General features: G+C 36.7%; 1 protein-coding gene across 6 annotated transcripts in view; it reads right to left on the reverse strand.

Moving 5' to 3' along the window:
* Positions 1–575: 575 nt before the first annotated feature.
* The window catches only part of LOC132881688 (von Willebrand factor A domain-containing protein 5A-like), a 72329-nt gene continuing 57997 nt past the window's right edge, over positions 576–14907 (reverse strand). For 5 of the 6 annotated variants that reach the window (XM_060914436.1, XM_060914437.1, XM_060914438.1 and 2 more), the window contains 9 exons: positions 14396–14428; positions 13139–13171; positions 11882–11908; positions 11185–11292; positions 6722–6763; positions 4976–5050; positions 4745–4884; positions 2170–2293; positions 576–1905 (listed from right to left, as the gene is read on the reverse strand). In XM_060914436.1, coding sequence (XP_060770419.1) covers positions 1820–1905; positions 2170–2293; positions 4745–4884; positions 4976–5050; positions 6722–6763; positions 11185–11292; positions 11882–11908; positions 13139–13171; positions 14396–14428 — 668 coding nt within the window. In that variant the 3' untranslated portion in view covers positions 576–1819. The remainder of the gene's footprint in view (positions 1906–2169; positions 2294–4744; positions 4885–4975; positions 5051–6721; positions 6764–11184; positions 11293–11881; positions 11909–13138; positions 13172–14395; positions 14429–14907) is intronic. The other variant, XM_060914435.1, reaches the window with a different exon arrangement.

Genomic DNA, 14907 nt, shown 5'->3' on the forward strand with positions numbered 1-14907 from the left:
ACCGTGAGTGTGAATGGTTGTCTGTGTCTATGTGTCAGCCCTGTGATGACCTGGCGACTTGTCCAGGGTGTACCCCGCCTTTCGCCCGTAGTCAGCTGGGATAGGCTCCAGCTTGCCTGCGACCCTGTAGAACAGGATAAAGCAGCTAGAGATAATGAGATGAGATGAGATGAGTTAAGTTGGTCAGTCAAACTGTTGAAAGTCTTTTCTTTGTACTTTTGTCAGTTAGAGGTTCATCAGTAAATTTTTTAAAATCATAAATGTACTTGAGTAAGACTAAAAAGTATTATGCATTAAAACTACATGTAAATATAACACATACTACCCATCTCTGAGTTCTACAGACATTTTTGTTGCTTTAGGGCTTGCTTTTAGTACTAAATTGCCTTAAAATACTAAAATAAATAAATAAATAAATTTGGAAGTCCTAATATTAGGGTTACCACAACCATTTTAGTAGTTTCTCCTAAATCCACCAGTTAGGCGCTACTTCAAGACAGAAAGTGGGAGGAGAGAAATATCAGGTACAAACAGACCTTGGCTTTGAAGTGAATAAATGACAATTACAAACCCAATTGCATAGATGAGTTTTATTAGCTTGATTACCAATTAAAAGGATGCATCAGCAAGTTATAAATGAGGTCTCAATTAACACTTTCATGTGTGAGATTAAAATAAAGCAAAAATAATTTAGCTGACAGATATAATAAAAGTATTTAGTCTAAATACGGAGGTGATTATAGGATATCACGTGCGCTGATTGGTTGAGAGATTTAGACTTCGACAATCACCTCGAGTGATTCAACAAAATGGTGGCCAGTTGCTTTGTCACTGTAAGTGAGGAAGAATTACAAATTATGAAAGAAAATGCTGTTCCTAAAATTACAGAAGATGCTACGAAGTTTGGTTTAAAACAATTGAAAGATAAAGTGGAATTGTGATTTATTTCATCAATTTCAAAACAAAGTATTTTATGTGGCACGCATAGATAAGTGACACAAGTCTGTGCGCATTACATTTGCATGCTGCTTTTGAAATTTGAAATAAGTGATTTTTTAAAAATACAATATATTTATTTTTAAAATAATCATCAATGTATTTATACTAAAACAATTATCCGCCTCAGGCTTAGTGAATATCAGCGAATAATAACCTCGACTTCGTCTTGGTTTTTATTCGCCGATATTCACTTCGCCTTCGGCAAATAATTGTTAAATCGTAAAAGCCAAACAAAATACAGTGTGTCTAGGGAAACAAGACATTTCAGACAAAAGTCCTACATTTCCTCACTTTATGGCTCCTATAACAACTAGCAACACAGAGTTATCATTAATGTTGTCTATGCTGAAGCATCTCCCCATTGGAAAAGAGAAATCCTTTATTCTGATTGTGTGCTCGATAAAATGATCAATCAGTCTTCTGCTGGATTCTCTGACAGATTGCATCTCTTACAACACAGTTAGTAAACAATTCATGGACTGATGCATGGGGATTGGTAGGTGATTAAAACCTGTGATTTTAGTGGTTGGAACATATTGACCAGTTTATTAATATAGCCACTAAAACAACAACAGCAACAACAACCTCAAAATACCCTTTATACACCTGAACATTAATCCTTAGCAAACAATGACTGAATTAAACCTGTGACTCACTGAACTTGTTGAATTCTTGTTTAAGTTTACAGTGTTTTATGGTCATATTATTAATTTAACTGACAACGTTATCTTGTACATAAAAGCATGCTAATGAAAGTAACTTGTAGAAAAGAGAAATGATGCCAAGGCTTTTGTGGGGATGCTGTAAGAGGGTACAGTTTTCAGAACCCAAGAGTGTCTTCTTTAACCTGACAGCCCAGCAGAGCGTTTCCTACCCGTACACACTCTGACTTGTTGACCACTGAAACTTTAACACACACACACACACACACACACACACACACACACACACACACACACACACACACACACACAACAAACAAATTAAAAAATCATGACAGTAAGACACTGTAAAATGTTCGTGTTAAATCTGGTAATGTTGTGCTGGTTAGGTATAATTTTTCATTAGAAAACTGCTTAATCAAAATGTGGAACAGGAAAAAGTAAGGTGTTTTGTTTAATATACTTAATTCCACAGTTCACTGACTGATGGCTGAAATGTAGACTTTACCTTTCTGAGTGCGGATCCATGCCACTGCTTTCATGGCCAAAAACTGCCACTCAACCTGTGCATCGATCTTAAAGCCATGTAACCAAATCAGAGCCAGAAGTGTAGCCCAGACATCTGGCTTCACCTGCACACAAAACCAAATAGGACACTTATACTACATACAGTGGTGCTTGAAAGTTTGTGAACCCTTTAGAATTTTCTATATTTCTGCGTAAATATGACATAAAACATCATCAAATTTTCACACAAGTCCTAAAAGTAGATAAAGAGAACCCAGTTAAGCAAATGAGACAAAAATATTATACTTGGTCATTTATTTATTGAGGAAAATGATCCAATATTACATATCTGTGAGTGGCAAAAGTATGTGAAACTTTGCTTTCAGTATCTGGTGTGACCCCCTTGCGCAGCAATAACTGCAACTAAACGTTTCTGGTAAGTGCTGATCAGTCCTGCACACCAGCTTGGAGGGATTTTAGCCCATTCTTCCGTACAGAACAGCTTCAACTTTGGGATGTTGGTGGGTTTCCTCACATGAACTGCTCACTTCAGGTCCTTCCACAACATTTTGATTGGATTAAGGTCAGAAGTTTGACTTGGCCATTCCAAAACATTAACTTTATTCTTCTTTAACCATTCTTTGGTAGAATGACTTGTGTGCTTAGGGTTGTTGTCTTGCTGCATGACCCACCTTCTCTTGAGATTCAGTTCATGGAGAGATGTCCTGAAATTTTTCCTTTAGAATTCGCTGGTATAATTCAGAATTCATTCTTCCATCAATGATAGCAAGCCGTCCTGGCCCAGATGCAGTAAAACAAGCCCAAACCATGATACTACCACCACCATGTTTCACAGATGGGATAAGGTTCTTATGCTGGAATACAGTGTTTTCCCTTCTCCAAACATAATGCTTCTCATTTAAACCAAAAAGTTCTATTTTGGTCTCATCCGTCCACAAAACATTTTTCCAATAGCCTTCTGGCTTGTCCACGTGATCTTTAGCAAACTGCAGACAAGCAGCAGTGTTCTTTTTGGAGAGCGGTGGCTTTCTCCTTGCAACCCTGCCATGCACACCATTGTTGTTCAGTGTTCTCCTGATGGTGGACTCATGAACATTAACATTAGCCAATGTGAGAGAGGCCTTCAGTTGCTTAGAAGTTACCCTGGGGTCCTTTGTGACCTTGCCGACTATTACACACCTTGCTCTTGGAATGATCTTTGTTGGTCAACTACTCCTGAGGAGGGTAACAATGGTCTTGAATTTCCTTCATTTGTACACAATCTGTCTGACTGTGGATTGGTGGAGTCCAAACTCTTGAGAGATGGTTTTGTAACCTTTTCCAGCCTGATAAGCATCAACAACACTTTTTCTGAGGTCCTCAGAAATCTCCTTTGTTCATGCCATGATACACTTCCACAAACATGTGTTGTGAAGATCAGACTTTTATAGATACCTGTTCTTTAAATAAAACAGGGTGCCCACTCACACCTGATTGTCATCCCATTGGTTGAAAACACTTGATTCTAATTTCACCTTCAAATTAACTGCTAATCCTAGAGAGTCGCATACTTTTGCCACTCACAGATATGTAATATTGGATCATTTTCCTCAATAAATAAGTGACCAAGTATAATATTTTTTGTCTCATTTGTTTAACTGGGTTCTTTATCTACTTTTAGGACTTGTGTGAAAATCTGATGATGTTTTAGATCATATTTATGCAGAAATATAGAAAATTCTAAAGGGTTCACAAACCTCCAAGCATCACAGTAATCATGATGGATAAAATCATCAATATGTAATAATTATCTTAATCACTCATATACTTACTATATGTTTTTACTTTAAGTAATTAATGCAGAATACAAGCATATAGCTACAGCAGCTGTGGCTTTGGGGCCTTGTCAAAGCTATTTGGCAGGCTGTGGATTATCATTATATGTATATTTCTTAGAAGCATTATTTATCTTGTCACATGTATATGCCTACATATTCCATATGTATACGGAAGAGTATTTATGGAACACCCAGTCTGGACACTTCCTCTCCAGACCACCAGAGGTTGGCCTTCCCTGAATTTTGAACTGCTTCTTCAGGTACACTGCTCATTTCTTTTTTTTTTTTTTTTGGAGTATTTAAAAACCACATGAACCTGTCCATTTATTGGTCATTTGTGAGAGTACTGAGCCAAGTTTATTTTGGCTATTTGCATCTTGTGTATTGCCTTGTCTTGTTTTTTCTTTGTGCTTTGACCACATTTTGGACATTGTATTGGATTTGTCTATCTATGGACTGTTTTTTGGTCATGACCCAAACTATTTTGACTGATTTTCCTGTCGATAAACCTCATGCATATGGATCCTTATTTTGCCTCCTTAAGCACATTGTTACAATTTGTTATGTAAGGCACCATTTCATATCCTAAAATTGACATTTTTGGGAATTCTAAGACCCAGAGTTGTATGTAATTATTAAGTATTATGAAGTAAAAAATCATAATAATTTAGGCTTGAAGGGTAAATTTCCATTGGAGTCACACATGAGGTTACATAGACACATTTAGCGTGTATTAACCTGCGCAGGAATCTGCTTGATCAGCTCTTTTTCTGTCTTCCCAAACACCTGGGCCAATGTAGACTCCATTTCCCAACAACCAGAAGCCTTCTGGAGGGAGACAAGCTGCAACAATGGGTCCTTTGGAGTCTCTGTGATTTCTACAGAGACATCAGTATAGACATGTAAACACATAGCTCGTACTCATAACTAGTAATTAAAAAAGGTTCATTAAAACACATGCATACATACCAGTATATAAGTGGGGTTTTGCTCTACTGCTGATCTTTACAGCATTATCTAGGTTCATGCCAAAACTTTCATCATCTAAAGCAATAAAAAAATTTTTAGCTTTCCCACAATATTTGAGAAGAGTTGAACTTTTACAGAATAAAGCACATTTGCTTTCACAAAAGACACCATCATGACATTCTCATTATCATGACTGAAATAACTGTAGCAATACAATAACCACAAAATAAGTGAGTATCACAGTTTTCCAGTATGCCCTGTATATGTACTTTGTATGAAATTAACATTGAGAACAGAGTTACTGGTATACACTACGGTGAGGAAAATGTCAATAAAACAAAAAAACAAACAACAAAAAAAACCCTACAGTATTGTTTATATCAAATTAAACCACAGAGCTGTTCAATTCTTAATCTGACTGTTCAGAAAGTGTTGATTAATTTTCTGTAAGAGCAGTTCTGACAGTAGTTGTTGCTGTAATAAAGGCCTATCATTTTAATTAATGTACTTTTGAATACATTAACGTTTCTACAGTAACAACTCTTTCACAGTGGCTTGTATGGTGGACGATTGATAAGACTTGTTTGTCAGCACTCTAAATGGTATTTAAAAAAAACCCTTTTTTGCATAACAATAAATGAAGAATTATAACTGTTGTCAAATTCCTGTCATATATGAGGAATAAACCACATTGAGACACGCTGTTATCGGACACTAATACACTTTATGGTGATGGCCCTACAGTTTGCATTGGGCCACATCACACCATCTCATCATTGTTCATTTTTCTTTAACAGCTCACCCTGTTGTATTTTATTCCTTATGTAATTTTACCAAATTCTTTACTGTAGTGAGAATACAACAGCTCATCTACTGAATTGGTTAAACATTCACACTTATAATAATCTCTTTCTTCTCTTCAACTTCACTAACAAAACCAGAGAAAAACAGGCTGTGCACTCTATCTATCCATCCATTCATCCATCCATCCATCCATCCATGAGGACGTAACATCCCTGACAGCCTCCCAGAATCAATCTGCCTGCTTCCACTATTGTTCTGTTCAAATCTTCCTACATATCTCGCTCCCATTGTCTCCTTGGTCTTCCCCTACGCCTTTTTCCATTCATTTTTCCTTCCACAATCATTTTCCAAAGTCCATCATGTCTCTTCAAGTGTCCAAAGTATTTCAGCTTTTGCTTAGTTATAAAATTAACAAACCACTGTTCTTTAATGTTTAATTCTTCTCATATTGATCGATTTGTTCTGTGTTCAGTCCATGGAACTCTCAATATATTATGGTAGCATTTCATTTCAAAAGCATTCACAGCTTTTATGATTGTTTTTGTCATTGTCCATGTTTCACAACCATATATTGCCATTGGAAATATGCATGTTCTTACTATCTTAAGCTTTGTTTGACTGTCCTGACCAACCCAGGCTACATCCACACGACAACGGCAACGAGATGTTATTTAAAAATATATCGCGTCCAAATGGGCAACAATCAGTAAAATATCAGGTCCATATGGCAACGCAACGCTTGCTGAAAATGATGCAATACACATGCCACACCTGTAGGGGCGCTGTAAGACGGTCCCTTCGGAGACACCAGAACAATAGAAGAAGTAAGGACGCATGCGCATAATGCGCGAGACTTCATATTAGCCACAAAGTCAGGAAAATCTGTTTGTAAAATTACATTATAATGACCAAATACAATGAAAAGTATTTTTCCAGTCTTACCTGTGAAAGGTAATCCCATGTGATCTCGTTTGGACAGCAAATCTGTTGGTACAGTTAAAGGCAGCACATGAATCTTTATTCTCCGCTTTGACCTATCCAATATGGCGGTGAGGATGACGTATGATTCTACGCGGAAGGCGGCGTCTTTAATGGTCCGGAATAAATTGGATTAATTTGCTCCTCTACGCCCTTTTTGAGGAATGTATTGTCGGACTTAAATCAACATCTGAGGAGGTGAGATCGCTCCTTTTTTCCCCTATTTTTTGCTGGCGGGATTGCACCATTACACAATAAATATTCACAGTGAAAATATTTTGTAAGCACGTTTCATGAACCAAGTTATAGGATTTGCTGACAACTCGCATCGCATCGCAATGAGAAGATCATTGGCACTACTGGTGTTAAGAATCAGACCATTTCATAAATGAATATTTTGCTGTAGAGCTGCAGTGTTTGTACAATTGCATGTTTTTGCTTCACTATTACTGTCACTATTCTGCTTCTTGCATTACTACTGTGAACTAACACTGAACATAATAATAATAATAATAATAATAATAATATCCAAGCTCGTGTTTCACTCTCACTAGTGCTCTGTAAGGCTTTTTCCTGGTGATATTCGTTACACTTCTACCCGGCGTGAAGCACTCACAGTCATGTGGTTGTGACGTCATCGTAAACAAATCCGTTCTACTCATCCAGACGACTTCACAACGGCAACGTTGCCAGGTCTTTCCACTCTGGAACCCGTTCTCAAAAAGATTGCGTTTTGGGCACCCAAAACGCCGGTGCCGTGTGGACGCCAGGCCTAAACGATAAGCAATTGTATCGGAGTCACCTGAATCCATTGCCGTGTGGACAGGGCCCCAGAGATTTTTCATTTGAACCAATTTGTTCATCGCAGTTGCTAGCTTTTTTCTCACCTTTGTCATTCTGTCACTGTTATGTATTACTGTACTTGAGATATTCATATTTGTTAACGTTTTCACAAGTTTCACCATTGATTTGTATTGGTGCAGTTTCCTTTACAATTATCAGGACTTTTATCTGCTTAACTTTTAATTTTAGATTTTTATTCTCACAATGTTGTTTTGTTGAGGTGATTAAATTAATGAGTCTATTTCTTGTTTGGGATAGTAATACTGTGTGTCATCTGCATAATGAAGATCTCTAATTTTGTGTCCTTGGATATTTAGCTTTCAAACTGTCCATTTATACTGTCATCATCCAGTTCTCTCATGATCGCTTCCATATACAAATCGAATAAGTAAGGTGATAGTATGCAACCTTGTCTTACTCTTCTTTGAACTGGGAACCATTCTGTATTGCCACAACTTGAACGCACTGCTGCTTGTTGATCTTTATACAGTGCATTTATTAACTTTATTTCCTGTATATTGAAACCCATCACGTTCATCGTCTCCCATAGTTTGTTGTGTAATACACAGTCAAAGGCCTTAGAATAGTCTATAAAACATATATGACGTTTATGTCTTGGAATATTGCTTTTGTATCATTTTTGAGCTGATGTTCTTCAATTTAATTACATCTCTCTATGATACATCTTTTCTTGTCTTCTTTGCAAGATCTTTTGATTTCTTTGCAGAGTTGAGCATATCGGCCTTTGTTACTTTCATCCTTTTGCCCCTTTAACTTTTGTCTTTCTTCCATTTTGTCCAATGTTGCATTAGCTATCCATGGTTTTATTTTTCTTCGTTTCTTAGGGATATATTTCTGTGCGACTTCTAGTGAAACCTTTTTGGCCCTCTCTGCTATCTCATTCAGTTGTGGTTGACTGATATCTTGTAGCAGGATGCTGAATTTGTTGCTCACCTCAACTGTGTATTCCTCTGTTATTTTGCTAAAATCATAACATACTGGCCCTATTTCTCTCATGAGTTTTGCAACTTTCAATTTCAGTGTAACATTTCATGATCGCTGTTACAATCAGCACCTGGCAAGGTTTTTACATTCATTACTGATGTGCTCCATTTCACTGCAAAAAAACTGAAAGCTGAATCTGAGAAGGAAATTCCTTAATATTAGTGAAATTATCTTGCTGCATGGACAAATAATTTTACTTGACAAGACATCTTGGAATTAGTTGGTTACAAACTAGAACTAGTTTTAATATTCTCAGAGTTGAGGTCTTGTTTTCTTCTACACTGCAAAAAATTATATCTTAAGTTAGAATATCTTGAGTATACAACCCCGATTCCAAAAAAGTTGGGACAAAGTACAAATTGTAAATAAAAACGGAATGCAATAATCTGCAAATCTCAAAAACCGATATTGTATTCACAATAGAACATAGACAACATATCAGATGTCGAAAGTGAGACATTTTGAAATTTCATGCCAAATATTGGCTCATTTGAAATTTCATGACAGCAACACATCTCAAAAAAGTTGGGACAGGGGCAATAAGAGGCTGGAAAAGTTAAAGGTACAAAAAAGGAACAGCTGGAGGACCAAATTGAAACTCATTAGGTCAGTTGGCAATAGGTCATTAACATGACTGGGTATAAAAAGAGCATCTTGGAGTGGCAGCGCCTCTCATAAGTAAAGATGGGAAGAGGATCACCAATCCCCCTAATTCTGCGCTGACAAATAGTGGAGCAATATCAGAAAGGATTCGACAGTGTAAAATTGCAAAGAGTTTGAACATATCATCATCTACAGTGCATAATATCATCAAAAGATTCAGAGAATCTGAAAGAATCTCTGTGCGTAAGGGTCAAGGTCGGAAAGCCATACTGGGTGCCCGTGATCTTCGGGCCCTTAGACGGCACTGCATCACATACAGGCATGCTTCTGTATTGGAAATCACAAAATGGACTCAGGAATATTTCCAGAGAACATTATCTGTGAACACAATTCACCGTGCCATCCGCTGTTGCCAGCTAAAACTCTATAGTTCAAAGAAGAAGTCGTATCTAAACATGATCCAGAAGCGCAGACGTCTTCTCTGGGCCAAGGCTCATTTAAAATGGACTGTGGCAAAGTGGAAAACTGTTCTGTGGTCAGACGAATCAAAATTTGAAGCTCTTTATGGAAATCAGGGACGCCGTGTCATTCGGACTAAAGAGGAGAAGGACGACCCAAGTTGTTATCAGCGCTCAGTTCAGAAGCCTGCATCTCTGATGGTATGGGGTTGCATTACTGCGTGTGACATGGGCAGCTTACACATCTGGAAAGACACCATCAATGCTGAAAGGTATATCCAGGTTCTAGAGCAACATATGCTCCCATCCAGACGACATCTCTTTCAGGGAAGACCTTGCATTTTCCAACATGGCAATGCCAAACCACATACTGCATCAATTACAGCATCATGGCTGCGTAGAAGAAAGGTCCAGGTACTGAACTGGCCAGTCTGCAGTCCAGATCTTTCACCCATAGAAAACATTTGGCGCATCATAAAACGGAAGATACGACAAAAAAGACCTAAGACAGTTGAGCAACTAGAATCCTACATTAGACAAGAATGGGTTAACATTCCTATCCCTAAACTTGAGCAACTTGTCTCCTCAGTCCCCAGACGTTTACAGACTGTTGTAAAGAGAAAAGGGGATGTCTCACAGTGGTAAACATGGCCTTGTCCCAACTTTTTTGAGATGTGTTGTTGTCATGAAATTTAAAATCACCTAATTTTTCTCTTTAAATGATACATTTTCTCAGTTTAAACATTTGATATGTCATCTATGTTCTATTCTGAATAAAATATGGAATTTTGAAACTTCCACATCATTGCATTCCGTTTTTATTTACAATTTGTACTTTGTCCCAACTTTTTTGGAATCGGGGTTGTAGTTGAAACGATCTCGCATTTCCTATTAGAAGAATACAAAACACTAACTCTGAGATTATTAAAACTAGCTCTTAATTGTAACCAACTTATTCCAAGATGACTTGTCAAATAAAATTATCTGTCCATGTAGCAAGATAATTTCACTAGTATTAAGGAATTTTCTCCTCAAATTCAGTTCAGTTTGTGTTCTCCTGTACGAGAATAAAATCAATTTGATTGCGTATTTTACCATTTGGTGAGGTCCACGTATAAAGTCTTCTCTTTGGTTGTTGGAAAAGAGTGTTTCTTACCACTAGATCATTTTCAATAACGAATTCCTCTAGTCTATTACTTCTCTCGTTCCTGTCTCCAAGTCCATATGGTATCAGTTATATGTTCTCCTTTTAAATTATGTCATATATCAGGGGCAGCACGGTGGTGTAGTGGTTAGCGCTGTCGCCTCACAGCAAGAAGGTCCTGGGTTCGAGCCCAGCAGCCAATGAGGGCCTTTCTGTGTGGAGTTTGCATGTTCTCCCTGTGTTTGCGTGGGTTTCCTCCGGGTGCTCCGGTTTCCCCCACAGTCCAAAGACATGCAGGTTAGGCTAATTGGTGGCTCTAAATTGACCGTAGGTGTGAATGTGAGTGTGGATGGTTGTTTGTCTCTATGTGTCACCCCTGCGATAACCTGACGACTTCTCCGGGGGGTCCAACTGCCTCTTGCCCATGAACAGCTGGGATAGGCTGCCTTGACTGCAACTCCGTAGAACAGGATAAGCGGCTGCTGGAGGAAAAAAAAAATATATATATTTTAAGTTATATGCTTTCCTTTTCAATGAACTGATAATATACGTTTATTCACAGGATTATATCCCATAAGAGACTTCTTTGTTTCTTTATTCAGATATGTAGCTACTCCATATTGGTCATAGTGAGCTTAATTTTTCTCACTGGTGAGATAATGCAGGTGTTGTTTTTTATTTTAAACAATCAATCCACAAGTTATTTTGTTCATGGTGGTTGTGTTGTAAAGCTGAAGTTTATGGTTAATTAATGTGTTGAGTTCAGCTAAAGAAAACTTAATGTAAATCTTTGCAGAAATATACTTACATTTATATTGTAAACACAATTTACACAAATATATAATATTTTTTCTTAAATTAATATAGTTGGAATGCTCTGACCATTTTGTCTACAAAAGTAGTTTAAATAAGCCTTTGTCATTTAAGTAAACAATTACTGGCCTCTCAGTGCAATAAAGCACCATGTATTAATCATAAATTATTGCTTTGGTAATCCAAAGTCTCCCAAAGACAATACAATTAGTCTCATGATCAATAAGTATTTACAAATGCTTGTGTTCAGTTACTTACAGGTAGGTCTTGGTGCAGATGCCCACACTGGACATATACAAACAAAAACAGGAGGTTAGATTCTTGATGTGTCCTGTATGATGTGTTTATGCATAAAAGCACTAAAACCACAAATGCCAATCATAATAATTTTCATATTATTTGATGACAGGTTGAGGAAAAGAACTCAATGGAAAAAAAAATCCTGACTCCAGACATGTCTGAAAAAGCACCATTTTATATCATAAGTTATTGTGTTGGTATTGAAAGTCTGAATAAAAATACTGGAGACCCATTTAAAAGTCCTGACATTAGGCACATTTTATAGATGAAAGGACAGACATAATGACTGATGTTTAACAACAAGCATTCAATCTAACATTCACATATTGCTTCCATGAATGGGCATTTGTCCAGCCATTTCTGTACAGAGGCAAACAAAAACAGGATGTTTGATGATTCACGTGCTTATAATGTTTACATGCAGAAAAGCTCAATAACTAATAATCTTATTGGAAAAAGTTTTTTGTTTAGAAATATGTTCAAGTATTTCAAAAACTGAAATTTGCAATTTGCAAAAATTTAGGAATGAAACCAACATGTCAGTGGCATGGGCGCATCTATTACCCCCAAAGAGAAACAAACAAGGAGGTTAATTTCTCAGTGAGCCCTGCATCTGATAAGTACAGCACTGTTTTATACTGCAAACCAACTAATAGCTGGTTTTTCTTACGTTTTTAATTTATTTTACATTTTTGCCTATTTTTAATAACTAAACAATGACAGGAATGAAATGGTATATAGTCATATCATAGCTTTCATTTTACATTGAGACACAGACAGTAGCTACATGGTTACATCTGTGCATATTCAGCAGTGATAAGTATAACTGTTTAATAGCATTTGCAGTTATAAACAGAAGGTAATAGCAAATCAATAATTAGAATCAAATATTAAAACTGACAATAACCTCTATTACGGCAATTAATTTAATGAACCCTTCCATACATCCATCTATTATACAGTATGTAGCTGCTTATCCTGTTCTACAGTACAGGGTCGCAGGCAAGCTGGAGCCTATCCCAGCTGACTATGGGCGAGAGGCGGGGTACACCCTGGACAAGTCGCCAGGTCATCGCAGGGCAATTTAATGAACCATGTTATATTATTATTTTCAAACTGTACCCTCAAATTTTCAACATATTTTATAAAGGAAATGCAATACAATTAGTCTCATGATTAATAAGTATTTACAAACTCCTGTGTTCAGTTACTTACAGGTAGGTCTTGATGCAGATGCAGATGCCCACACTGGACATATACAAACAAAAACAAGAGGTTAGATTCTTGATGTGTCCTGTATGATGTGTTTATGCATAAAAGCACTAAAACCACAAATGCCAATCATAATAATTTTCATATTATTTGATGACAGGTTGAGGAAAAGAACTCAATGGAAAAAAATCCTGACTCCAGACATGTCTGAAAAAGCACCATTTTATATCATTATTGTGTTGGTATTGAAAGTCTGAATAAAAATACTGGAGACCCGTTTAAAAGTCCTGACATTAGGCACATTTTATAGATGAAAGGACAGACATAATGACTGATGTTTAACAACAAGTATTCAATCTAACATTCACATATTGCTTCCATGAATGGGCATTTGTCCAGCCATTTCTGTACAGAGGCAAACAAAAACAGGATGTTTGATGATTCACGTGCTTATAATGTTTACATGCAGAAAAGCTCAATAACTAATAATCTTATTGGAAAAAGTTTTTTGTTTAGAAATATGTTCAAGTATTTCAAAAACTGAAATTTGCAATTTGCAAAAATTTAGGAATGAAACCAACATGTCAGTGGCATGGGCGCATCTATTACCCCCAAAGAGAAACAAACAAGGAGGTTAATTTCTCAGTGAGCCCTGCATCTGATAAGTACAGCACTGTTTTATACTGCAAACCAACTAATAGCTGGTTTTTCTTACGTTTTTAATTTATTTTACATTTTTGCCTATTTTTAATAACTAAACAATGACAGGAATGAAATGGTATATAGTCATATCATAGCTTTCATTTTACATTGAGACACAGACAGTAGCTACATGGTTACATCTGTGCATATTCAGCAGTGATAAGTATAACTGTTTAATAGCATTTGCAGTTATAAACAGAAGGTAATAGCAAATCAATAATTAGAATCAAATATTAAAACTGACAATAACCTCTATTACGGCAATTAATTTAATGAACCCTTCCATACATCCATCTATTATACAGTATGTAGCTGCTTATCCTGTTCTACAGTACAGGGTCGCAGGCAAGCTGGAGCCTATCCCAGCTGACTATGGGCGAGAGGCGGGGTACACCCTGGACAAGTCGCCAGGTCATCGCAGGGCAATTTAATGAACCATGTTATATTATTATTTTCAAACTGTACCCTCAAATTTTCAACATATTTTATAAAGGAAATGCAATACAATTAGTCTCATGATTAATAAGTATTTACAAACTCCTGTGTTCAGTTACTTACAGGTAGGTCTTGATGCAGATGCAGATGCCCACACTGGACATATACAAACAAAAACAGGAGGTTAGATTCTTGATGTGTCCTGTATGATGTGTTTATGCATAAAAGCACTAAAACCACAAATGCCAATCATAATAATTTTCATATTATTTGATGACAGGTTGAGGAAAAGAACTCAATGGAAAAAAATCCTGACTCCAGACATGTCTGAAAAAGCACCATTTTATATCATTATTGTGTTGGTATTGAAAGTCTGAATAAAAATACTGGAGACCCGTTTAAAAGTCCTGACATTAGGCACATTTTATAGATGAAAGGACAGACATAATGACTGATGTTTAACAACAAGTATTCAATCTAACATTCACATATTGCTTCCATGAATGGGCATTTGTCCAGCCATTTCTGTACAGAGGCAAACAAAAACAGGATGTTTGATGATTCACGTGCTTATAATGTTTACATGCAGAAAAGCTCAATAACTAATAATCTTATTGGAAAAAGTTTTTTGTTTA

The sequence above is a fragment of the Neoarius graeffei genome, chromosome 2 (assembly GCF_027579695.1).
Source record: "Neoarius graeffei isolate fNeoGra1 chromosome 2, fNeoGra1.pri, whole genome shotgun sequence".
In the NCBI taxonomy this organism is placed as follows: Eukaryota; Metazoa; Chordata; class Actinopteri; order Siluriformes; family Ariidae; genus Neoarius; species Neoarius graeffei.